The following is a 26,780-nucleotide window of genomic DNA, read 5'->3' as shown; positions in this document are numbered from 1 at the left end:
CTCATACACCGGATATACATGTACCACTTTGAAACGCACGCTGCAATTAGCTACCATGTGCTTCTATATAGCGTGGCATTCATACACTTGGAGAGTGATAATGATGACTGAACATAAACACCTGGGGATGAAACTGGCCATTGGTGAGTTTCTGATTAAGTGCATTTTTTGATTGGCTTTGCTATGTATATATACTCTCTTTCATACCTGCCTCAGCTCCTATGTGAGTCTGGGTGCAGGACCCTCTACCTCTTATGCAATACTGAAGTCCCCTGATGAGTCGGAAGTGATGAAACGCGTCGGGACGAGGGCCAGGAATATTGTAGGGATACAAGAGAGGACTAGATGTGGTCTGTTCTTGTAAGAGCAGAAGCTTTGGGGTGGTAGACGTTATAAAGATCTTCTAGGGTCAGTATAGGGCCAGCCGATGCTGTGTGGACCCATATAGAGGAAGTCTTTTGTACCCCAAGCTGCAAGAATGGGTGAGAGCATTCCTAAACTCATTCCATAGATTTGAATTGGTAAATTCCTCTCTGAGGATTACCGTGCACTTTTTGTTTATTATATTGAGTTTTTTTGATGATTTTTTTGATACTCATACTGGACCACTGTCCCTATTGGAGTGATAATCTTCTTACTCAATTGTTTTGTGTTTTTTGTGTTTTTTTGCTTGTTTTGTTATGTCATAGGTTCTCTGGAAATGTGAATGTTGTATTAATGGCAGCAATCCAGTGAACTTTGGGTTAATACACATTTTAATCTAAATTTTAATGGAATAGATTAAAAGTTAAATTTTAGCAATTGAAATAAAGCACAATCTTTAATTTACCCCAATTCAAAGGAGTAGGCTGGATATAATAATTCTGTAGGGTCCTTAGACTGGACAACTGCTTACATGGCCAATGTGTCTGCAGAACTGATATAGAGGAAACATGGGCGACTGTCACCCATATATCAAAGGCAGCTTCAGGTAGGAAATCTCTCCCAAGCAGCACCTCAAATGTTACCATCCGAAGCTTCTGGCTGATGGGTGAGATAACTTTAGTTTAAACAGAACCTCCAGATTTCTCTACAGATGTACCGAAGTGTAGGATTTTAGCTATTTTGCAGCTTATGTTTTCTCACTTTTGCTTTTTTTTTTCCAGTTTTTATGGTAAGGTTGGGACTGTTTTTGAGTAAGACGTTGCAATGAAATGATAAAATCATGGCTGCTGAGAATAGAGACGCAATATCCTGGTATCAGAAAAAAGTAAGTATCTGTTTATTTTAAGTATCACACACTTTTTCTTACATGTGCAAATATTTTTTAAAAAGTGGTCAAAGTCTAATAATTGCTTGCTTTAAAGTATCATGCACCTCTTAACCTTCAGTTAGTCTAGCCAAAATACTTACACAACTAGTCACATAGGGTTACTGTGGCATGTGTAGTCAACGTCATGTCTCTCTATGCACTGCGGAGGGACAGGCACCCGATAGGAAGCTACTAAAGTGGACGGTTACCTACCTTCCATACTTGTGGAAATATGACAAAAATAAACTCGCTTGGGGTCCAACGGATCTCATGTGACTAATTAAGGGTAAATGAATCAAGAACATCTGACTCCAGTATGCCCCCTCATCAAAGACCAAAGTGAAAATTGCCAGTTTTGATGAATCAGGGCCTTAAAGGGGCTGTGCGACCTTGGGATACAAGACTTGTGAATCCTCCCAGCGTACCTAGGGAGCAGGTGCTCATGTGACCGCAAGTATGAAATTTGCATACTTTCAGCCACATTGCAACTAGATGTATCCGACTTAGCTCAATCAGAGGCTGGCTGGCAAATTTTAGTCTCAGGGGGCAAGCACAATGCACTGGCCCATGAGTGGCGCAGCCCAAACTTAGGCTTAGGTCTTAATATCTAATTATATAGTGGAAAAACACAAATTGATTCGGATTATTAGTAGCCACACTTCAATCATGACATCGACACTCAAGGTATAGGATAATGACGCTAAAACTTGGGATATGGGATAATGACACTCTGGCTACTGAATAATGACCCTGACATTCGGGGTATGAGATAATAATGCTGACACTTTTAGTGCGGCATAATGACACTGATGTTTGGCATACAAGATAGTGACACTGATACTCGGGCTACAGGATGACACTGACACTCTGGATACTGGATAATGACACTGACACTCAGGGTACGATATAAAGACACGGACACTGGGGGATGGGACAGTCACCATGTGGGATAATGATGCTGACACTTGGAGTGCGGGATAACGACACTGACATTTGGCATACAAGATAATGACACTGATACTCAGGGTACAAAATGACACTGGCACTTTGGATACTGGATAATGACGCTAACACTGGGGGGGGTGGGATTATGACTCTGACAGTCACCATGAGGGATAATGACGCTGACATTCGGGGTACAATATAATGACGCTGACATTCGGGGTACTGGATAATGATGTTGACACTCATGGTATGAGATACTAATGCTGACACTCGAAGTGTGAGATAACGACACTGACACTCTGGGTACTGAATAATGACACTGACACTCATAGTACTGGATAATTAGGTTTGACACTCGGGGTACTGGATAATGACGCTGATGTGGCACCCCTGAGGCGTCAGGTGCCACGGGGTATTGCATCCAATAACAGGTGTGGTGCTAACCCCGGGTTCCTGGAAGACCAGTGCCCAAATACCATTCAAACACACACATCCATGCCCTTTTTCCCAGACTGGGTAACAGGCTAGAGACGAATCTGATGGATGTCCACCTATTAGTCGGGACTAAACCAATCCGCTAGTCTAAAACTTGGGGGGAGGAGGGGCTAGTCAGTGCAGTTGACGGAGACTAACATCTTGTCAGATAGTCAGTCAGACGGTCAGTGAGAAGTCGATGTTCAGACAGAGAGTGTAAAGTGGCTTGTTGGGCTAAAGGCGTACGGTCACCAGGGAGAGTACGGTGTGAGTACTTACGGGACCAACCACCGGCGGGGTGCAGAGTCCTAGTTCAGGAAGACGCTTCAAGCTCACCTGATAAATCTGCCCGGTGAAGGAATCATCAGGGTTCCTCACCAACGTTAGTGTCCGCGGCACAGCAGCAAAGAGGGAACCCGGGAACTGGGACAGAGGTCCAAACCAAGAGAGGTTCAAGCTGCCTGCCATACGGGCCAGGACTGTGACAGCAGGAGGGGACCCCAGAACACTTCAGGCCACGGGGACCCACCAACTACAGACGGGTACATGGAAGTAGAGCTCACCAGGTCACTACACCGGCACTGGGATCAAGGGAATACTGGATTACCTGAGGCCCAGATTGGTAGAGACCAGTACCAGCCGGGTTGCAGCTTCACAGAACCAGTGAGTAAAGAACAAGTTAAACCACAGCCCCTGTGTTGTCTGAATTCTTCCTGCACTTCTGCATCACAAACTTTCACCATACTACAACCACAATCATTCTCCCCTGCGGCTTAGCTCTACATGCGGAGAGCCATAACATCCAAGCTGCTCAATACCACCAGCCCCAGCAGTGAGAGAGTTTGCAGCAGTGGCTTTCCCCGCATAGCCGCATACCGCAAGTGGCGTCACGAAAAAACACTTTTTATTTTCCCTTTTAGTTTTCCTTTTTTATTTAAGCGACCCCCAGGGTCACGGAATCGGGCACCGGCCACCCGCGACACGTCCCCGTGATTTCAGGCCCAGGACAGAGTACCCCAACCTGGGGTGCATCACACAATGACGCTGACACTCTGGGTACCGGATAATGACGCTGACGCTCTGGGTACTGGATAATGACACTCACACTCTGGGTACTGGACAATGACGCTGACACTCTGGGTACTGGACAATGACGCTGACACTCTGGGTACTGGACAATGATGCTCACACTCTGGGCACTGGACAATGACGCTGACACTCTAGGTACCGGATAATGACGCTGACACTCTGGGCACCGGATAATGACGCTGACGCTCTGGGTCCTGGACAATGACGCTGACGCTCTGGGTCCTGGACAATGACGCTGACGCTCTGGGTACTGGACAATGACGCTGACACTCTGGGTACTGGACAATGATGCTCACACTCTGGGCACTGGACAATGACGCTGACACTCTGGGTACTGGACAATGACGCTGACACTCTGGGTACTGGATAATGACGCTGACGCTCTGGGTCCTGGACAATGACGCTGACGCTCTGGGTACTGGACAATGACGCTGACACTCTGGGTACTGGACAATGATGCTCACACTCTGGGCACTGGACAATGACGCTGACACTCTGGGTACTGGACAATGACGCTGACACTCTGGGTACTGGATAATGACGCTGACACTCTGGGTACTGGATAATGATGCTGACACTCTGGGTACTGGACAATGACGCTGACACTCTGGGTACTGGACAATGACGCTGACACTCTGGGTACTGGACAATGACGCTGACACTCTGGGCACTGGATAATGACGCTGACACTCTGGGCACTGGACAATGATGCTGACACTCTGGGCACTGGATAATGACGCTGACACTCTGGGCACTGGACAATGATGCTGACACTCTGGGCACTGGATAATGATGCTGACACTCTGGGCACTGGACTATGATGCTGACACTCTGGGCACTGGATAATGACGCTGACACTCTGGGTCCTGGACAATGACCCTGACACTCTGGGTACTGGACAATGACGCTGACACTCTGGGCACTGGACAATGACGCTGACACTCTGGGCACTGGATAATGACGCTGACACTCTGGGCACTGGACAATGACGCTGACAGTCTGGGTACTGGACAATGATGCTGACACTCTGGGCACTGGACAATGATGCTAAGGGAGTTTAAAACAGAGTATGAATGCTAGAAAAAAATGAATCCGACTGACAAGGCGTACAGGTATTGTCCTCCTCTACTATCTCTAATGCAGCCACTTTGTATATATTATACTACAATTTTCAAAGCTGCGTTACTGTACAATATATACTTTTTATTCCTTTTCATTTGATTTACTATCCTTTTTGTTCCTATTATACTATTCTTGCTTTATTGTATTTTTTAGTCTTTTACTATCAGATTACGCTAAGACTTTTTGAAGTTCACAAAAAGTGCATTGTACTTTTACTTTATGTTAAGCCAATATATCCTCCAGTTTTTCATAGGAGACCACACAGAAATATACAGTATGATACCTGACAGAACATTCCCCCACACATAGTATGATGCCCCACAGTAGATTCCCTCATACTGGGTGCATAATTGTCAGGAAAGTGAGTATTTTATTATATCTACTTTATTTATGCAGATTTTCAAACTCCAAGCTATTTACACTTCATCGCTTATTGCTTTGAAGCAAATCTGTTGATGTGTATTTCTGTAATAATGGAGGTTGTGGCCTGAGGATATTAACACCCTTTATCAAGGTGTGCCAAATATTTGGCAGCTTGTTTTCACCTGGCAAAAGGAGCCAGAAAAAACATGTAAGTGACTAAAAGTAAAAAAAGTGTTACAATTTTTACAGTGGGAGGCAGTACACTTGAAATTGCTGAAATATTGGGTCGTGGTCACAGAAACTGCAAAAATTTTGTTGAAAATATTCAACAGAGTTGCAAAAAAAAGGTATTGAGAAAAAAAGATGCACATCAACTGCCAAAGATTTGAGAAACATTAAAAATGAAGCTATCAGGAAGCTATCCTCCACTACTGTCATACTCCAGAGCTGCAACCTCCCTGGCGTGTCCAGATTACAAGGTGTTCAGTGCCCAGAGACATGGCCGAGGTAAGGAAGGCTGAAACCACCGACCACCACTGAACCAGAAACAGAAGGGGAAACATCAAGACATTTCTGAAGACAGATTTTTCAAAAGTTTTATGGACTCATGAGATGAGTGACTCTTGACAGACCAAATAGATGAGCCTGTAAATGGGTCAGGAACAGGTACAGACCACCCCTTTGATTCACATGCCATCAAGGTGGAAGTGGTGTTTGTATCACTATGGACTGGAATTATTAAAGACGAGCTAGTTATCTATTTATTATGCTTTTCTTATGTAGCGCCATCCCATTACGCAGCACTTTACAGACATCATCACTGTCCCCACTGGGGCTCAAAATCTAAATTCCCTATCAGTATGTTTTTGGAGTGTGTGAGGAAACCAGAGTACCCAGAGGAAACCCCATGCAAACACTAGAAGAACATACAAATACTTTGCAGATGTTGTGACGCATCCCAGGGCCTTGGGGTACTCTGTCTCGGGCCTTGAGTAACAAGGAGATATCACGGGTGGCCTTTGCTCGATTCCGTGACCCTGGAGGTCACTTAAAAAGGGGAATTGTAAAGAGAAAAATAAAAAAATAAAGTGTTTTTCGTGACGCCACTTGCGATATGCGGCTATGTGGGGAAAGCCACCGCTGCAAAGTCTCTCACTGCTGGGGCTGATGGTATTAAGCAGGTTGGGTGTTATGGCTCTCCGCAAGTAGAGCTAGGCCCCAGGGGAGGATGGTGGTTGTAGTATGGTGATGCAGAGGTGTAGGAAGAATTCAGACAACACAGGGGCTACGGTTTAACTTGTGCTTTACTCACTGGTTTGGATTGGCTGCAACCCGGCTGATGCTGGTCTCTACCAATCTGGGCGTCAGGTGATCCGGTATTCCCTTAGTCCCAGTGCCGGTGTAGTGACCTGGTGAGCTTTACTTCCATGCATCCGTCTGTAGTTGGTTTGTCCCCGTGGCCTGGAGCGTTTTGGGGTCCCCTCCTGTTGTAAAAGTCTTGGCCCGTATGGCAGGCATCTTAAACCTCTCTTGGGTCGGACCTCTGTCACCGTTCCCGAATTCCCTCTTTGCTGCTGTGCCCCGGACACTAACGGTGAGGAACTGTGATGATTCCCTCACTTGGCAGATTTATCAGGTGAGCTTGAAGCATCTTCCTGAACTAGGGCTCTGCACCCCGCCAGTGCTCAGTCCAGTGAGTACTCACACCATACTCTCCCTAGCAACCGTACTCTTTTTGCCCAATAAGCCACTTTACACTTTCCGTTAGCACGTCAGCTTCTGACTGACTTGATGTCTTACTTTTTTTCTTAGCTGGGACTTGTGGTGTATGGTACTCACTTTTAAGCAGGAGGCCAGGGCTGGTTCATTCTTCTGGTCCGCTTCCAAACTGCCAGCTGCAGCAGGTCCCAGTACCTTCAAGCACCACACAGAGACATAGTTCTCTTTAACTACAAATGTTTCTTTACTGAACAAATTGTCAAACAGTCGCTCCTCTCACCTGCGGTGGGCACATTCTTTCTCGGTTACAAAGGACATATAAGTTCTTTTCCATAACACGTTAGCCATATGCTCCGGTTCCTCGACGGGGTTACCAATAGCAACCAGAGTCCCACTTAATTTGCAGGCCAGACATACTTGGGCTTCCAGTCGAGCTCCTAAGCCCCTCATTCACTCAGTTATCTTTATACTACTGGGCAGGTTCAAATAGTCCTCCAGCTATCCCGTCTTCCCACCCAAAGGGCTTTTTAGCTGGATGCTAGGATGGGCCTTTCGGGGATGGCACTCCTCTGCACAGTTCTGTCAGGACCTACTCCCCTCATTGGAGCGCACTGATCTTCCGCTGATTGATGGAGTTCACTGGGTATCTGCAAGGGGGTGACTCTCCTGCTTCTTCCAGGCTTCCAACCCTTTTAATCCCTAAACTCCTCCCTGTTATTGACTCTCCCCAGCCTGAGCGTACCAAGGGAAGCAGCTAATCCAATGTGGCCACCTAGTGGCCGCACACATATTACACCATTATATTATGTCAACAGTATACAACATATACTACATCCTACACATGATGGATTTACAGGTCTGGGGTGGGCCGAGCCATACACCCCCTTACAAGTATACAGTGAGCGGCAGCTGTAACTGCATCTGTTGCCAGAGGTATGGATAGAGCTGTCACTCACTATGCATAGAGTGGTGATTGAAGCCGCACCTGCACTTCCCCTTTGACTTAAAGCTGAATCCTGCTGGGAGGACCAAGGTTAATTTCCTCCCAGCAGCGGGGCTCTCATTGTGGGCGCCGGGCAGGTTCAGAAGACTGTTAGTCTGCAGATGAAACCCATATCTGTAGGTTAATAGCGTTTTTACATGACAAGTTCTCTTTAAAGATGAAAGAATATTGACATGGCCCCTTTCCTCACCAGACCTAAACCTTATTGAGAACTTGTGAGCCCTTCTTAAATGAGAGATTTTTGGTAAAGGAAAACAGTCACCTCTCTGAACAGAGAATGGGAGGCTGTGGTTTGTGCTGCCCAAAACATTTATTGTCAACAGATTAAGAGACTGTCAATCTCCATGGATGGAAAGCCTATGACTATTATTGAAAGAAGGGTGGCCAGTAGGTTACTGATTTTTTTTTTACTTTTACATTTTGAGCAGTTTGGTTGTTATTGTCACTATAACAGATGAAACTAAACAATTGAGATGGGAAAATTTATATTTTTCATTTAGTTACATAATAATTCTAATGGATAAAATAAATAATTCTGCACAGTTATAGTTGCACAATAATTCTACACACATAGATATTTTCCTAAGGACGACAAAAGCTCACTTTTACTTTCAGAATTATTCATTTTTCAAGTTTATTAACCTTTTTGATTGATCAGCAGCACTGTAGTTGTTCAATAATACAATTAATCATCAAAAATACAAATTGCCTAACAAGTGTGCACAGTGTAGTATGATGCCCCACAGCCTACATACAGAATGAGATCCCACACAGTATAATGCCCCTACAGTACATTCACCCACACACAGTTTGATACCTCTACAGCCCTACAAACATGGAATGATACCCCCACACAGTATGGTGATCCTACAGCTCCCCCACACAATATGATGACCCTACAGTCCCTCACACAGTATGGTATCCTACAGCACCCCACACAGTATGGTGATCCTACAGCCCCCTACACAGTATGGTGATCCTACAACCTTATACACAGTATGGTAACCCTACAGCCCCCCACACAGTGTGGTGCTCCTACACCCCCCCACACACAGTAGGATGATCCTACAGCCCCCACACAGTATGGTGATCTTACAATTCCCCACACAGTATTTTGATCTTACAACCCCCCACACAGTATGGTGATCCTACAGCTCCCCCCCCCACAATATGGTGAGCCTACAGCCCCCCCCACACAGTATGGTGATCTTACAACCCCCCCCCCACAGTATGGTGATCATACAGCCCCCCACACAGTATGGTGATCCTACAGCTTCCCCCCACACAGTATGGTGAGCCTACAGCCCCCCCCCCACAATATGGTGATCTTACACCCCCCCCACATAGTATGGCGATCTTACAGCCCCCCACACAGTATGGTGATCCTACAGCTTCCCCCCACACAGTATGGTGAGCTTACAGCCCCCCCCCACAGTATGGTGATCTTAAACCCCCCCCCACACAGTATGGCGATCTTACAGCCTGTGTCGGGACACAGTATGGTAAGCCTACAGCCCTATACACAGTATGGTATAACAATTTCGCCATAATACTTATAACACCAAGGAGGCCACAAATGGGGACCCCCTAGGGCAAGAGCCTACTCCAAATAGCATGCATGATAGGAGGACAAAGGAGATCGGGCAACGACGTGCACATAAAAAATTCAATTTTATTAGATAAAATCTTGTGAAGACCACTAATACAAAAGACATATAGTAAGACAAGTCATACCAGGATGAGGAACAATTAGAAAAAGTGGTAAAAATTGGGTGGGCAAATCAATGCCACACAGCCTGCCCATATACTATACAGGGGTAAACATATAGAAGGGCGTCACATTCCACAGTTATATGGCGTGGTGATACAATAATAAAGTGACAACCTCATGGAGAAAAACAATAGCAGGCATGAAGTGGCGTGCTATGTGTTAAAGTCTTAAGTATAAAAGACTAATATTAAGGTATATTATCTCCATATAGGCACATCATGACAGTGATGGCACCACGTCGCAGGGGCACTCAGGCTAGGACAGAAGGGAATTGCTATCCCAGCATGAGTATGCGCAGATGGATTTATCCCAGCATGGGTGGCCCAGCTATCAAAACAACACAGGGAGCGTGAACAATACCTGAATAGTGTGGCAGGGCAGGCTGTGGGGGCAGAGAGCCTCCTTGACAGCTGTTTCGCCTATGGCTTTATCGAAAGGAGGTGTGAATACTACGTATTGCACCATTTTTATTTAGGAACCAACAGGTGTGTGTGATCAAACTGACTGCGACGTGTGTACTGCGCGTGCGCCGGCGCCGGAGTACGGAGGGCGGCAGGGAACAAGGAGCCCGCTGTGTAAGGCGCACGCGCGGGACCACAGGACGCGTCGCTATGGTACCCGGGCGCGCGCACCAGCCAGGCTCGCTCCCCACCGTCGCCCGCAGTCAGCGTGCCGAGGGACGCGCAACACCACAGCCAGGTGATCACAGAAGGCGTGCACTGGCGGTCGGACGCTATGTAAGTATACAATACATTAGATGAAACCAGAGTTGCATTTATTAAGACCACCAGTGACGCGATGAAATCAATATCTAGTAGCAGGGTAATCTTGTCCAAAAGGAGGAAACATGAAAGGGACCTAAAAAAAGAACAGACATAAAACGGAAAAAGTAAATAACAGATAAAAACAACACGTTAAAATAAGGGAGCCCACATTAGACCACTTATTCAATATAACTTGTGCCACACACATAATGTGAGGCACAAATGACCCGAAGGTAATATCCTAAGACAGTGGAGTATAAAAACTCTACTTCACAGTCAATCAATTAAGGTATACAAGGATGGAAGCAAGGGAAAAGAAAAACATCACAAAAATGGAGCATAGCTTACCACTTCATTTAAACCAAAGGGCACGAGGGTGTTCAGAGAGACAATCCACCTCGACTCCCGCTGAGCGAGAATCTTGCGTAGATTGCCGCCCCGAACACCCCCGTGAATGACATCAATGCCCCTGATCTGTAGAGATTTCGGGCTGCAATTATGGACAGCTCTAAAGTGGCGGGGCAGTGTTTTCAGCAGAGTGATGTCCTTCACTGAGGCCGCCGCAAGGATGTCTCTCACGTGCTCCCTGACCCTAATGCGGAGCTCACGAGAGGTGAGTCCGACATAGATCAGGGAGCACGAGCATGTGGCATAATAAACCACATGTGTGGTACTGCATGTAATGTAATCCTTGATGGAAAACACCTTTTTACCATCCGAAGAGGAGAATGTAGGTGCCCTGATGATATTACCACATGCGGCACAATGGCCACATGGAAAGCAACCACGGAGAGGACCCCTGGACCCAAAAGGATTTTGTCTGGGGGGAATATAATGGCTCCTGACAAGAAGATCCCCCAGGTTCTTCGCCCGTCTAGCCGTCATGAGGGGTCTCCTAGGAAGCACTCCGGCCAAGGTAGGCTCAGTAAACAGCACCGGCCAGTGCCTCTCAAGGATTCCCCTCATCGTGTCCCATTCATGATTAAATGTCCCAATAAACCGGATCTCACTGTCCATGGTTGGCCGACGTTGTTTGTATTGGAGAAGATGTTCTCTGGGGGTATTTTTTGCACGCAAATAGCCTTTTTTAATACATCTATTGCTATACCCCCTCGCTCTAAACCTGCACCGGAGATCGGACTACTAGGTTTCAAAGGTGGAAGGAGTGGAGCAAATCCGCTTCATCCTCAAGAACTGTCCGGTCGGGATGGCGCGTATGGTTGACATGGTATGACCCGAGGATGCGTGCAGGAGGGCATTCACCGACGTGTCCTTGCGGAAGACGTCGGTTTGAATGCCCCCCAACGCATCCACATAAATATTAATATCCAAAAAATCCAGCTGTGTTTTACTGGATCTATATGTCAATTTGATGTTAAAAGAATTGGAATTGAGGTCATCCATGAACTGGCTGAGCTGCCCGACAGTGCCTTGCCAAATAATAAAAATATCATCAATGTAGCGGAGCCAGCACTGCACATGGGAGCCCCCCACAGCGCCACCGTCCCCAAACACCAACCTCTCCCAGAAACCCAGAAAGAGGTTGGCGAAGGCAGGCGCGCAGGAAGCCCCCATCGCAGTGCCGCGCCGCTGCAGATAAAAAAGATCTTTAAAAACAAAAAAATTGTGTGTCAGGGCGAAGTCGAGCAGCTCCAGAACCAGGGCAGCCATGGCGCCATCGAGACCGGAGGTTGAGAGGTAGAAGCGGACCGCCTCCAGACCGTCCGCATGTCCGATGCAGGTGTAGAGCGACTCCACGTCGGCACAAACCATGAGCATATCCGAATCCATAAAGATGCCATCAAGACGCCTCAGGACGTCCGTGGTGTCCTTGACATAGGAGGGTAAGTTTTCAACTAAAGGTTTTAAATAAAAATCAACAAATTTACAAATTGGTTCACATAACCCTCCTATGCCGGACACAATCAGACGCCCCGGGGGGTTGAGGGCATCTTTATGGATTTTGGGTAACAAATAAAATGTAGGGACACGTGGACAGCTAGTGAGCAAACCCTGGAGCAATGATGCCTTTTTGGTGAGCCTGTGTCAACATTTTCTTTAAAAGAAGGGAAAAAGAAGTGGTGGGATTATAACTCAAACGTTCATAAGTTGTCTTATCCCTCAATTGCCTATATGCCTCTCTTTCATATTTATCAACTGGCCAGACCACTATGTTCCCCCCCTTGTCTGCCCCCTTGATAACAAAGTCATCATAACTCTGTAGAGAGGTGACCGCCGACCTCTGCCGATGAGTCAAATTATCATACCTACGTTTTGTAGAAACTTTTTTGAGGTCCGCGGTCACCAATCTGAGGAAAATGACTATGGCCGGGCAGAGAGACATGGGGGGGAATCGCGTGGATCTGGGCCGTAAAAAATCAGGAGACCCACCTGAATTAGAGTTTTGTTCCTCGAGTAGATCCTGTAGATCCTGAAGGGCGCCCCTCTCGGTCTCGTCCAAATCATTCTGTGGTTGTCCCCGTGAGTATAACTTCTTAAGAAGTAATTTCCGGGCAAATAAATTCGTGTCCTTTAGCGCTAAAAAAAGATCAAAAGAATTGGTAGGACAAAAATTAAGCCCCCTGGAGAGCACATCAAGCTCATCATGAGACAGGACATGTGTTGATAAATTGATTACCTGCAATTTACCCTTATTGTTGCTTCCCCCGAGTGGTTTGGAAGGAACGTCAGATGTCTTTTGGCGACTTCGGGTCATGGCACCAATGGGATTTGCAAGGTTGCGTGTCCTGTCAGATGAGCCCGATGGTGCCTCCTCCAGGGATGACTCTGAGAAAAGTGAAGTTGAACGAGAACGAGAGGGGGGCCCTTGTCTTGAGAATTTTCGACCTCGGTTAAACCGATGGCTCCACCTATAAGCTGTCCCCGAGGAGTAGTCCTGGGCGTCACGTTGAAACTTTTTTGATTTTAGGTCACAAACTTCTTTTTCCCACTTTTGGGCATCACCAGCAATTTCTTGGTTAAATTTGTCAAAGGCATCAGCTAAGCACAAACTCTGGATGGTCCTTTCCAGAACCTCCAATTCAGATTCAAGAGCCTCCAATGCCGTACTGTTGTGTTTGGACAGGAGGTCCATGCATTTGAGGGAGCATGATTGCAAATTGGTCTCCCACTCATTCTTGAATGTATCCTCAACCATGGGGAAGGAAGGGAATACTTGTATCCGGAGTCCCCGGGGTACCCAGGAATTCTCCGTATATTTTGTTAAAAAAGCACGGTTCCACCATAGGCGGATCCTCCTCCTATACAACTCCCTGTATCTCTGCATGGAAAGTTGTAAGGATTGATTTTGTGTATTAATCGGGTCACTAATAACATTAAAACTTGTGGTCCCACATTCCTGGAAGACTTTGTCCACTTGAGTACGCCACGCCTGGTCGCGTGAGCGGAAATTCATATTAATTGGCTTAAAGGCTGTGAAAAACACAGAGAGACAAATTAGGTATAACAATTTCGCCATAATACTTATAACACCAAGGAGGCCACAAATGGGGACCCCCTAGGGCAAGAGCCTACTCCAAATAGCATGCATGATAGGAGGACAAAGGAGATCGGGCAACGACGTGCACATAAAAAATTCAATTTTATTAGATAAAATCTTGTGAAGACCACTAATACAAAAGACATATAGTAAGACAAGTCATACCAGGATGAGGAACAATTAGAAAAAGTGGTAAAAATTGGGTGGGCAAATCAATGCCACACAGCCTGCCCATATACTATACAGGGGTAAACATATAGAAGGGCGTCACATTCCACAGTTATATGGCGTGGTGATACAATAATAAAGTGACAGCCTCATGGAGAAAAACAATAGCAGGCATGAAGTGGCGTGCTATGTGTTAAAGTCTTAAGTATAAAAGACTAATATTAAGGTATATTATCTCCATATAGGCACATCATGACAGTGATGGCACCACGTCGCAGGGGCACTCAGGCTAGGACAGAAGGGAATTGCTATCCCAGCATGAGTATGCGCAGATGGATTTATCCCAGCATGGGTGGCCCAGCTATCAAAACAACACAGGGAGCGTGAACAATACCTGAATAGTGTGGCAGGGCAGGCTGTGGGGGCAGAGAGCCTCCTTGACAGCTGTTTCGCCTATGGCTTTATCGAAAGGAGGTGTGAATACTACGTATTGCACCATTTTTATTTAGGAACCAACAGGTGTGTGTGATCAAACTGACTGCGACGTGTGTACTGCGCGTGCGCCGGCGCCGGAGTACGGAGGGCGGCAGGGAACAAGGAGCCCGCTGTGTAAGGCGCACGCGCGGGACCACAGGACGCGTCGCTATGGTACCCGGGCGCGCGCACCAGCCAGGCTCGCTCCCCACCGTCGCCCGCAGTCAGCGCGCCGAGGGACGCGCAACACCACAGCCAGGTGATCACAGAAGGCGTGCACTGGCGGTCGGACGCTATGTAAGTATACAATACATTAGATGAAACCAGAGTTGCATTTATTAAGACCACCAGTGACGCGATGAAATCAATATCTAGTAGCAGGGTAATCTTGTCCAAAAGGAGGAAACATGAAAGGGCACGCGCAGTACACACGTCGCAGTCAGTTTGATCACACACACCTGTTGGTTCCTAAATAAAAATGGTGCAATACGTAGTATTCACACCTCCTTTCGATAAAGCCATAGGCGAAACAGCTGTCAAGGAGGCTCTCTGCCCCCACAGCCTGCCCTGCCACACTATTCAGGTATTGTTCACGCTCCCTGTGTTGTTTTGATAGCTGGGCCACCCATGCTGGGATAAATCCATCTGCGCATACTCATGCAGGGATAGCAATTCCCTTCTGTCCTAGCCTGAGTGCCCCTGCGACGTGGTGCCATCACTGTCATGATGTGCCTATATGGAGATAATATACCTTAATATTAGTCTTTTATACTTAAGACTTTAACACATAGCACGCCACTTCATGCCTGCTATTGTTTTTCTCCATGAGGCTGTCACTTTATTATTGTATCACCACGCCATATAACTGTGGAATGTGACGCCCTTCTATATGTTTACCCCTGTATAGTATATGGGCAGGCTGTGTAGCATTGATTTGCCCACCCAATTTTTACCACTTTTTCTAATTGTTCCTCATCCTGGTATGACTTGTCTTACTATATGTCTTTTGTATTAGTGGTCTTCACAAGATTTTATCTAATAAAATTGAATTTTTTATGTGCACGTCGTTGCCCGATCTCCTATACACAGTATGTTGATACGTTTGAGGCTTTTTTTTATCTAGCAAAATATAGCATCTGGGTTCTCTGATTTATTATAATAAAAATAATAATTTTTATTTCTATAGCGCCAACATATTCCGCAGCACTTTACAATTCAGAGAATTACAGAATAACAAAATTCAACTGATACCAAGAGTGAGGGCCCTGCTCGCAAGCTCACAATCTATGAGGCAAGCATTTGTTGGGATATTACTCATACATTTCTCATATCTCATTTTGCTGTGGGGCCCTGTCAATATGACTCACTGCTTTACCATTATAACTCTTTACTACAAGTCCATACAGCTTACCTGCATGCCATACATGCTTAGTTAGTATTTGTGCCCATGCCATTCCCTAGAAAAAAACCTATTTACTGTGGTTCCATAAAGAGCTAATATTCATCTATAGAAGCTTTGTTATGCACAAAACAGTCATTTATACTGTTGAATGCATAAGCTCAAAGCCTAAATTCACATTGCAACATGGCACGCCATTTACATATCACTTTTATGAAGTTGTTAAATTAATGGCTCGTGCAGACGACCGTATTATCAATCCAAGTGTTATCTGACAAAACATCGCATTGCACTTGGACCTTATTTAATGAGACACTGCACATGTCCAATTTTGTTTTGCTCGGCTTAAGTTGTTCTAGGAAAAAAATCACTGCATGCATGATTTGCCTCCAAGAATCAGATGGTACTTGTCCATTCAAGCCTATGGGTCTATGAAGAAAATCGGACTGCACTCGGGCTGGCAGAATGGAGAAACTTTTTTTTATTCTTCTCTATAGCCGAGAAAAATGGATCCCACGCTAATCAAAAGCTGATCAAACTTGGATCAGAGTGTGATCAGAGTCTGATTACCATGTTTCAACTGTTTTTTCCGAAAGTCAAAAATGTGATCATGTGAACCCAGTCTAATAATGAGAACTGCCATATGTCAGGTTTTTTGGAGGGTTTCCCCATGTTTTTTTTGGCCTCTTGTTTCCGCTTGTTTGTTTTTTGCTTATATTTTCACTTGATAATTATCACTTCTTATGATCACTTGGCTGTTTTTGAAACATGAAGCAGCTGAAAGACGCTCAAAAGCTCCAAGATATGAACAGCAAGTCATGTTTACATAAAAATGTGTATGCTCAATCTGTTGCGTGTTTTGCAATTCATTTTTCAGGCTGTTTCCGTGCCAAAATCCACCTGAAAAAGATGTGGTGTGCACATACTCTAAGGCCCCTTTCACACTGCATTCTTCTCCATGCTCAATGGTTCAATTGAGGCTTATGTCTGAACCCCCACAAAAAAGGATTCGGACAAATGCGCTGACGTGGCCATTGACTATAATGGCCAGTCAAAGTCCCCAATGCGATCTCTCGTGTACCATTTTTGGGCTTATATGCCTACTAAAGTCATACACCCAGATGTAGTCTACTACGTCTGGGTGTCCGCCACCAGTAGGCGTATATGCCCAAAAATGGTGCACAACATGACACACGCTGACTCCATCTGCACCAGTATAGTCAAAGGTCTTTTTGGCTCATACATCCGTTTTGGGGGGGTTCGTATGTAAGCCTTGACAAGACCACTGAACGCAGAGAAGAATGCAGTGTGAAAGAGCCCTTCATAGAGGAATTTTTGGAAAAGTTTCCCTTATTGTGGCAGGTTTATCATCCTATTTTTTTGGAGAGACAAGAATGGAGTTGAAGGGGTTTTAAATGTTTTTAAAAGGGGTTTGTAGTTGAACTATTCATGTTTTTATAGGTCACTAAAGGTAATGGATTTTTTTTATGTAAAATATCTATATAAGTTCTGAATATGTTTACCATAATTGTGATATTGCTGCAGCACGGGATGAAAGAGTGCACAGTCTTCCTGAGCAAATCATATGATTTCTATTGTTTCCTCCCTGCCTCCCGCGCTGCACTCTTCTCTGCCCTCTTTTGAGCGATTAGTGAGGGGCTAATAACCCAAACATCCACAAATCTGCAGGCATGTAAATTACCTGAAAAATATTTAAAAAAAAATACATAAAAGTTTAGTTAATCTAAAAATATATTTTTTTGTTTTTTGCTCACATGAAGTCTACGTGTGTGGTGGAGGGCACGGGGCAGGCAGCGGTTGTAGTTGTGGTAGCAGGGGTCAGCAGGCCGCAGCGCAGCCGTCCATTAACACCTCGCCTCCCCGTCGCCACACCACGCACAGGAGAACTCCGTAACCGTTCACGCGACACCACTTTCTCTCTTTCAGAAATTAAAGTCCAGACAAGGTTTCTTCTCTTAAACATGCAAACTTTATTTTTCTTCAACTTCTACATCACTTCGGTCAGCGCTTCGCCGGCACCAGTACACTTCACATCGGGGTTCCTTTCACTTTTTTTCTCATACTCAATTTAGCAGCAGTCCGTATTCCAGGCACCTCTGACACCTCTAGGCCTCTCATTCCTTCACTTTACTTCACATTGGCACTGACCAGTTCATTAAGTCTGTTGAGCCACTTCACCCCACCCACAGGGGATGTAAACATGTAAGAAGGACTGCAACCAACAGTGCTCTCCCATCCTTGCCCAGGCCATCCAGCCATACTCTACTCCTTGAGGGCCCACTGTCCTTCAGTTAGGGAGGAAGTCATTGAGTATCATGAGCCAGGTAATACAGATGCCAGACCCCCGACCGTTAGACTAAAACTCTCTTCTTAGGGACGCAGTTCAACAATCCAGATGGATCCCGCATGTCACGGCCGCAGGGGAGAACTTTAGGGTCAGGATCTTCAAATTGGGGTATTAGCACTGTTTCTACACTGAGACTCTCCTATCTCCTTCCCATTGTCTCTCCCTTATATATTCCCTACTCTCCTCTTCCTACTACTCTCTCCCTCCTCACCCAGATGCCAGGACAACCGTGCTGCTACACTGCCACCTGGTGGTGATTCTATACATTTTGCAATTGTTACACAGACCATCAGTGTACCGGCTACAAATGCAGGGGTGGGCCTAACCCTAACCCCCCTACATGTGCAATCTAATACTGACATTCAGTAACATAACCGATAGGGGAAGTTAGGGACTATAGGAATGGGATTGAAGGCAGGATAGGGATACAGTTCCATGTCCATGTACAGCCCTCAATCACTGTACTGTCCACATGTCTTCTCACCGGTATATATGAGTATGAGGCTATTTGTTCAGATCAGGAGACATTACGTCAGTCCGAAGATTGTTGTCTGTACATGGACTGTGAGTCAGTAATTATATAGTCATATATACGTCTGCATACTAATAATACTGCTATCAGCACCTCTGACAGTAGACTACTGGTTATCTTTACAGATTGGAGCATATGATCAGCAAATATGGGAGACATCAGTGGAACAGAAGGAGATCAAGGTGAAGGTAATCTTTATAATTCTGTAGTATACCCATAAAGCATTTAGGTAAACCTGAAGGGGGTGATTTACTCTACCTATCTATAGATGATAAATATATGATGTCTGGGGGTCTAATTGTTTGGAGCCCACCGATCATGAGAAATGGGTGCTACAACTCCCTCTGTGAATGGGATGGTGTGTGACCATTGCTCCCGCTCCATGTCCATGTCCATGGGAGGGAGCACTGTATTCAGCTATATTCCACTATGGCCAAAGCTGACTACTATCATGGTTACAGTATGATGACTGCCGCTTTTACATACTATGTATACTGTAAACCCATGCGAAGTCTTAGATTTTATTTGTGTGTGAAAAATAATATTCAAGCTTAGTCTATATTTTTTAGATTTATATCCCTTTTTCCGTATGTTATATTCTATTGAAAACACGGCATCATTTTTCTTGCTGAAAATACAGAGTTTTGAACTTTAGGTTTTTGATGACATCTGCTGGAAGGATGGGGAAATTCTTATCTCAGAGTTTTAGCCGGGTTTTGTCGAGCATCATTTTTTCTCTTGCTATGCTGCATCTGCTGTTTGTTTTCTGGCTTGTATAGAAATCGAAAATGATTGTAAGGCCGGTGTCACTTGTTGAGTACCGTACCTGGTGAGTATTTACCTCAGTATTTGTAGCCAAAACCAGAAGTGGAACAACAGAGGAAGAGTATAATAGAAACACGAGCACCACTTCTGTATTATTTAACCACTCCTGGTTTTATCTTACAAATACTGACGTAAAAAACTCTTCGAATACTCACCTTGTGTACGTGGCCTTACAGTTAGAGAACCCCTGGCCTTGAAAACCTCTTAGATATGACAACCTCTACTACCTTTTTCACAAAATGATGCAGTAAGTAAATAATTAATTTGATGTATTTATATTAAATGGCGATGTTATGTTTGTTCTTATAAGTGAAGGCATGAAATAATAAAGAAGTAATCTGAAAATATATGTATCATTATTCTGAATATTTTTTTTTCTTTAGGTTTCCCGGAACATGTCATGTACATATAGTGAGTAAGGAAAGTATTCAGACCCCTTTAAATTTTTCGCTCTTTTGTTTCATTGCAGCCATTTGGTAAGTTCAAAAAAGTTCATTTTTTTCTCATTAATGTACACTCTGCACCCCATCTTGACAGAAAAAAACAGAAATATAGAAATTTTTGCAAATTTATTAAACAATAAAAACTGAACTATCACATGGCCATAAGTATCCAGACCCTTTGCTCAGACACTCCTATTTAAGTCACATACTGTCCATTTCCTTGTGATCCTCCTTGAGATGGTTCTACTCCTTCATTGGAGTCCAGATGTGTTTAATTAAACTGATAGGACTTGATTTGAAAAGGCACACACCTGTCTATATAAGACCTCACAGCTCACTGGGCATGTCAGACCAAATAAGAATCATGAGGTCAAAGAAACTGCCCAAGGAGCTCAGAGACAGAATTGTGGCAAGGCACAGATCTGGCCAAGGTTACAAAAGAATTTCTGCAGTACTCAAGGTTCCTAAGAGCACACTGACCTCTATAATCCTTAAATGGAAAAAGTTTGGGACCACCAGAACTCTTCCTAGACCTGGCCCCCCAACCAAACTGAGCAATCGTGGGAGAAGAGCTTTGGGGAGAGAGGTAAAGAAGAATCCCAAGATCACTGTGGCTGAGCTCCAGATATGCAGTAGGGAGATGGGAGAAAGTTCCACAAAGTCAACTATCATTGCAGCCCTACATCAGTCAGGCCTTTATGGCAGAGTGGCCCGACGGAAGCCTCTCCAAAAAAACACATGAAGCACTCCCAGACTTTAGGAAATAGGATTCTGTGATCATTCTAAGTGATATGTGTGGAAAAAACAAGGCACTGCTCATCACCTGCCCAATACAATCCCAACAGTTAAACATGGTGGTGGCGGCATCATGCTATGGGGGTGTTTTTCAGCTGCAGGGACAGGACGACTGGTTGCAATGAAGGAAAGATGAATGTGGCCAAGTACAGAGCTATCCTGAAAGAAAACCTCTTCCAGAGTGCTCTGGACCTCAGACTTGGCCGAAGATTCACCTTCCAACAAGACAATGACCCTAAGCACACAACTAATATAACAAAGGAGGGGCTTCAGAACAATTCTGTGACCATTCTTGACTGGCCCAGCCAGGGCCCTGAAATAAACCCAATTGAGCATCTCTAGAGAGACCTGAAAATGGCTGTCCACCAACATTCACCATCCAACCTGACGGAACTGGATAGGATCTGCAAGGAAGAATGGCAGAGGATCCCCAAATCCCGGTGTGAAAAACTTGTTGCATCATTCCCAAGAAGACTCTTGGCTGTACTAGCTCAAAATGGTGCTTCTACTAAATAATGAGCAAAGGGTCTGTGATATTTCAGTATTTCTTGTTTAATAATTTTGCAAACAATTTTACATTTCTGTTTTTTTCTGTCAAGATGGGGTGCAGAGTGTACATTAATGAGAAAAAAGATGAACTTTTTTGAATTTACCAAATGGCTGCAATGAAATAAAGAATGAAAAATGTAAAGGGGTCTGAATACTTTCCGTACCCACTGTATATCTAGATGGCTGTGCGGGATATTTTTTGTTAAGAAATTATATAACATAATGTATTACTACTTTTGCTAAAGTTGTTAAAGATGCTTCAAAAGAAACATTGGTAGAAAAAAGTGTGATATCTTGAGGCCCCATATAAGCTCTCTTTATCAGTGGGAGTTCACTGATTGGTAAAACTGTAGGTCACAATTGTTCTGATTAGGTATGGCAGTAGTGTACAGGCTCAATGGATCATCTATGGGTCTAAGCGCCGCTGTGCACTCTGTCCGGCCCAATGGATTGCGTTGTCAGAAGGGATCTCAGACCACCACTGGTGAAGAGTAGTTTTACAGGGTTGTGCATGTGAGTAATTATAGTAGGGGCAGGAGTTACAATCGCACCAAGGCCTTGGATACTAGGGGGCCAAAAAGGTCAATTTGCCCCATATGAAAATTCCTATTAAAGACCTATGTTAATTGGGGGCCTGTTGGAGATTTTGCATTAGGGCCCACTGGGGTTATGATGACATATCAAAAATTTGTAAAGGTTTAATTACAATTTAAAGGGGTCATCAATATATTATCATGAGCTCCCAGGACCCCAATTGATCATCATAACAAAGAGCTGTAGCTCATGGTGGAACATCACAGCTCCATCACTGCAGTTCTGGCTTAGTGATGTTCACTGTGGCTAGTACCTAGCAGTACCAAACAAGGTCTCAATTAAAGGGGTTGTCCAGGCATCTATTACTGATGTCATATCCTTCGGATTCTCTTTAATAGGAGCTAATGTGTAGTTTTTGGCAGAGGCCAATGGAGCTGAGCTGTATATCTATTCAATGTTTACATCTGGCCTCTATCAGGGCTAATAACTGGTAGTTGGTGGACGTGCCAGGAGTCGGACCCCCACCAAGCTGATTTTAACCTATCCTAAGGACAATCCTTTTAAATAGATATTGATGGTTTATTCCCTGAATTGGGGATGTTCCACCTCTACAGAGAGCGCCTCTGTCCTTCCATTCTTCTTTGGTTCCCTACGTTGAAACACCGTCACCCATTTTATAAACTGCTGGCCAGTTCTGAGGATCTAAAAACCCCTTCACTACTCACATCTAATGTCAGATATTTAGCATCAAGTTTCAATCCCTAAAAATGTAATAATATATGTGTATATTTATTATAGACTAGAGGAGAATTTGTACTTTTTTGCCTTGAGGTGTAACCATGGCAACCAGAAAAACATTCATTGTTTACATTGATGGCTGCTGTCAGAAAGATGGAAAATTAGGCAGAGCGCTATCTATTAAAAGTTAATATTACAAAAGGTACTTTTTTTTTCTATTTCATGACAAAACAGATAAAAGCATAACAATCCTGGAACTTTCATTTTATTATGAACCATCTGGGTTTTTTTGTTTTTTCAAATAACAGTTTTGCTGTATATTTATATGTAGACTGGATATTAGAGAAGAATATTAAGTATGTTAATTATAGAGCAGCAAATGCGACTTCGCTTCAAAAGTCAATCAGCTGCTATAACTTTAAGAGCAAACATATGTTCCATCTTCAAGAAAATAGTTATTACCCATGTACAAAATGGTTGTTATACATATACAAAAATAGCAATAAGAGATTATGGGATTATGGGGTTGTTTATTGACAATGATCTGATGCTGTCACCCCTGAAGAACATCAAACTGGTGGTGAGGGTAACAAGTTAAGATTTTTAATGCATTAAAAGGAACCGGTTACCTACAAAAACAGTATTTACCTGCATATATAGTGGTAAAAAGCAGGTAAATAGCATTGAATCATATTAGACTGGATTACTGGAAAAGTGACTACAGGGAGGAAATGAACTATTATCCTCCCTGTCAGACTAAAGCCTGCCTTACACCTTTCAATTAAGCATACGATATCGTATGCGATGTGACACACCCCCATCGTATGTGCGGCACATTCAATTTGTTGACCGTGTCGCACAATTGATTAAAAGCTGTCACACATACTTTTCCTTCCATACGACCTCGATGTGAGTGGCGAACATCCACTTCCTGGAGTGGCAGGGACGTTCGGCGTCACAGTGACGTCAAGCGGCAGCCGGCCAATAGAAGCGGAGGGGCAGAGATGAGCGGGATGTAAACATCCCGCCCACCTTCTTCCTTCCGCATTACCGGCGGGAGCCGTGGGACGCAGGTAAGATCTGCTCATCGTTCCCGGGGTGTCACACACTGCGATGTGTGCTGCCTCGGGAACATTGAACAAACCGACGTGCAATTGTTAGGAAATGAACGACGTGTATGCGATGAACGGTTTTGCGTTCAATCGCAGTCACACGTTGCTGTCACATGCTACAACACCACTAACGATGCCGGATGTGCGTCACTTACGACGTGACCCCGACGACACATCGTTAGATATGTTGTAGCGTGTAAAGCAGCCTTTAGACTGGCCCTCAAGGAAAAAGATGAATACCCCAGTGGGTGCATATGCTGGCGTTGGCCTGTCCCCCATCCCTCTATATGAACAGTAGGCATCTCATCATTCATTCATTCAACAAACTACCCAGTTTATTATTATAGGTCAATGTTACTTGGGGTCCCATAGCATACCAGTCCAACACTGCATTTTTTAACAGTTCACTTCCAGTCATAAGGGCAGTGCATACTATAAAGTAAGTGCATATTGACCATCTGCTCTCCAGCATGTGTGTGTGGAGCAGGCTGTCAATTAAAGCACTGTCATGGTTGTGTCACAGTTGACAGACAAACCTATGGTGTCTGGCTGCAGAAGGTCGCTGTATTTGGCTGCACAAACTGCTCCTAGATATTCCATCCTTTCCTCTGTGGTGTTAATGGAGTTTTGTGTGTCTTCTCTGGTAGGGTTTACTCGTTCCCCTTTAGGACACTATGGAGATCTTTTTCTTTCCACTGCCTTCATTATCCCTCAACCTCTGTAAATTTATATACCTGCATTTCCCCTTGGTATGCTGCTGTTGATAGAGTTAAGTTTCTTTACGGTCCTGATTGCAAGCAGTCAGCTTGTAATCATCTGGAGAAATGTTGTTGTACGTTGCTGTTCCTCTCCCTAAGTCATCTTGGAGATATGTTGCTCATTTACTTTCCCCTGTGTGTTTATTGCTTGGGCCCAGTTCAGAGATAGCTAGGGCCAGGTATTCTGCTTGGGGCATAGGTGCGAAACCTATCTAGAGACGTCAGCAAATCCAGGGGCCAACAGAAGGTTTAATCAAGGGTCACCATCTGCCCCTCCCCTAGACCCAGGGTTTCCCTCTTCTCTCCCCACCCTTTTCGCCATTCATTCAGTATTTCCCTATACCTAGCGGGACAAGCACAGAGGGAGTGACAACTGTGCACTCACTGTGTAGTGAGCCATGACTGTTACAGTTCCTTGCCCCACCCTCATCAATGGAAGAGATCAGCTACAGGGAAGATAAAAGTTCATTTTCTCCCTCTAACCATGTGTTAGTGTTTTTTTTGCAGGTGACAGGTTGCCTTTAATAACATTTGCATAGCATGAATATACAACTTGTTGTTAAACACCTCATCTAAACTCTTGTTTTTGTCATCACAGGGTCTTAAAAATAAACCAAAGAAGATGGTTCATATGAAATCTGACCTAATTGATGTTGATCTGGTCAGAGGTGAGAGTAATCATCTATTTTTTATTTTTATGGTCAGATATTTTGTATGCTCAAACAGAATAAGATGGGAAAAATTCAAACATAGAAGATTTAAAGTGCGCATCTGTAATTGGTGCAGAAATCGCAGACTCACCAGGGCCTGGAGTTTTGAGGTGTTCAAAGGGTCACTTTAATCCATATGAGAAGACCAATCAAAGCAAGCTAAGGTGAGCACCATGTGCTACACTTATCCCCCTAAATGCAACCGTCAGTCTGTGATAGTAGCATTTACAGTAGGGGTGAGTGTATCGTGCCTTTTCACATGTCTAATTATTGGGTCTTAATGTGGTTTCAAGACAGGTGCTCAAGGCCCCGATGCCTGCCATGCTGGCGCTATGATAAAGACTAGTTCATGCTGCCATAATTGCATTTTTTTCTTTTGTTGCAACTACTCTGCTACATAATCCAATAAGAGATTATCCAAACATCATGTCTACCCTCAAAACGTCAGCTCACCAATCCAAACACAAGCCCTCATACAGCTCTTTCTACAAAAAAATTAAAGTTACAGGTCTTTGAAAATGGTAACAAAGGCATTTTTTTTAATTTTTTTACTAATTTCTCATTTTTTTTCCACCACATATATAAAAAAAGAAACAAATTTGTTGTCTGTCATGACATTAACTAGGGGAATCAGACTACCAGGTCATTTTTACTGCACAATGGACGCGAAAAACAAAAAACACCTTTCTTTTTTTATTTCAACCCATTTGGATTTTTTTTGTGTTTTCTAATACATTGAATAGTAAAATAAATAGTGTAATTCAAAGCCACAGCTCATACCGCAAAAAACAAATCCACATAAGGCTATGTCTATAGAAAAATAAAAAGGTTATGGCTTTTGGAAGAAGGAGAGGAGAAAAAAAAAAGAGGCGAAAAACAAAAAATTGCCAGGTCAGAAAGTGGGCAACAAATCTAGTTTAATTTTCCCTATGGGCCAACTAGTATAACTGACATCCCATAATACATCACCCTCATTATCTTATAGGCACTGAGCTATCATTTTAGATGCCTTTATTCTACACAAGAGAGGTTTAGCATTTGGGCTAACAATGGAAATCTCTTCTCGTAAACCATACTTACAAAAACAATAACTTACTACATCAAAGAGTCTTTTTTTTTTTCAACCTCGATCAGCACAAAACACATTGCTTCTCATCAGCAGACAAAACCAGACAAGATTTTCTATTGAACTCCACCTATAAAAGCTAATATTCATGGCTTTTGTTTGTAGACCTTAGCAATCACCCAAGACAAGAACACTATGAAACCTGCAATAAGGTGTGAAGTGGAAACAAAAAACAGCAGCTAAGACCCCATCAGAGCATAGCCATTCCT

At 44.2% G+C, this 26,780-nt stretch overlaps 1 protein-coding gene across 4 annotated transcripts in view; it reads left to right on the top strand.

Annotated features, from left to right (window-relative positions):
• The window catches only part of PHTF1 (putative homeodomain transcription factor 1), a 217,597-nt gene that overhangs the window by 11,822 nt on the left and 178,995 nt on the right, over nt 1-26,780 (top strand). Inside the window, exons 2-4 of one of the 4 annotated variants that reach the window (XM_075335599.1) lie at nt 1,146-1,249; nt 19,107-19,163; nt 25,334-25,403. In XM_075335599.1, the coding sequence (XP_075191714.1) occupies nt 1,205-1,249; nt 19,107-19,163; nt 25,334-25,403 (172 nt within the window). In that variant the 5' untranslated portion in view covers nt 1,146-1,204. Of the gene's footprint in view, nt 1-1,145; nt 1,250-18,933; nt 19,014-19,106; nt 19,170-25,333; nt 25,404-26,780 lie in introns of those variants that run through there. The other 3 variants (XM_075335598.1, XM_075335597.1, XM_075335596.1) reach the window with 3 other exon arrangements.

This window comes from Anomaloglossus baeobatrachus, chromosome 2 (genome assembly GCF_048569485.1).
Source record: "Anomaloglossus baeobatrachus isolate aAnoBae1 chromosome 2, aAnoBae1.hap1, whole genome shotgun sequence".
NCBI classification, from domain to species: Eukaryota; Metazoa; Chordata; class Amphibia; order Anura; family Aromobatidae; genus Anomaloglossus; species Anomaloglossus baeobatrachus.
Note: the sequence above shows the minus strand (reverse complement) of the source record. Positions and strands in the feature narration are given on the sequence as shown.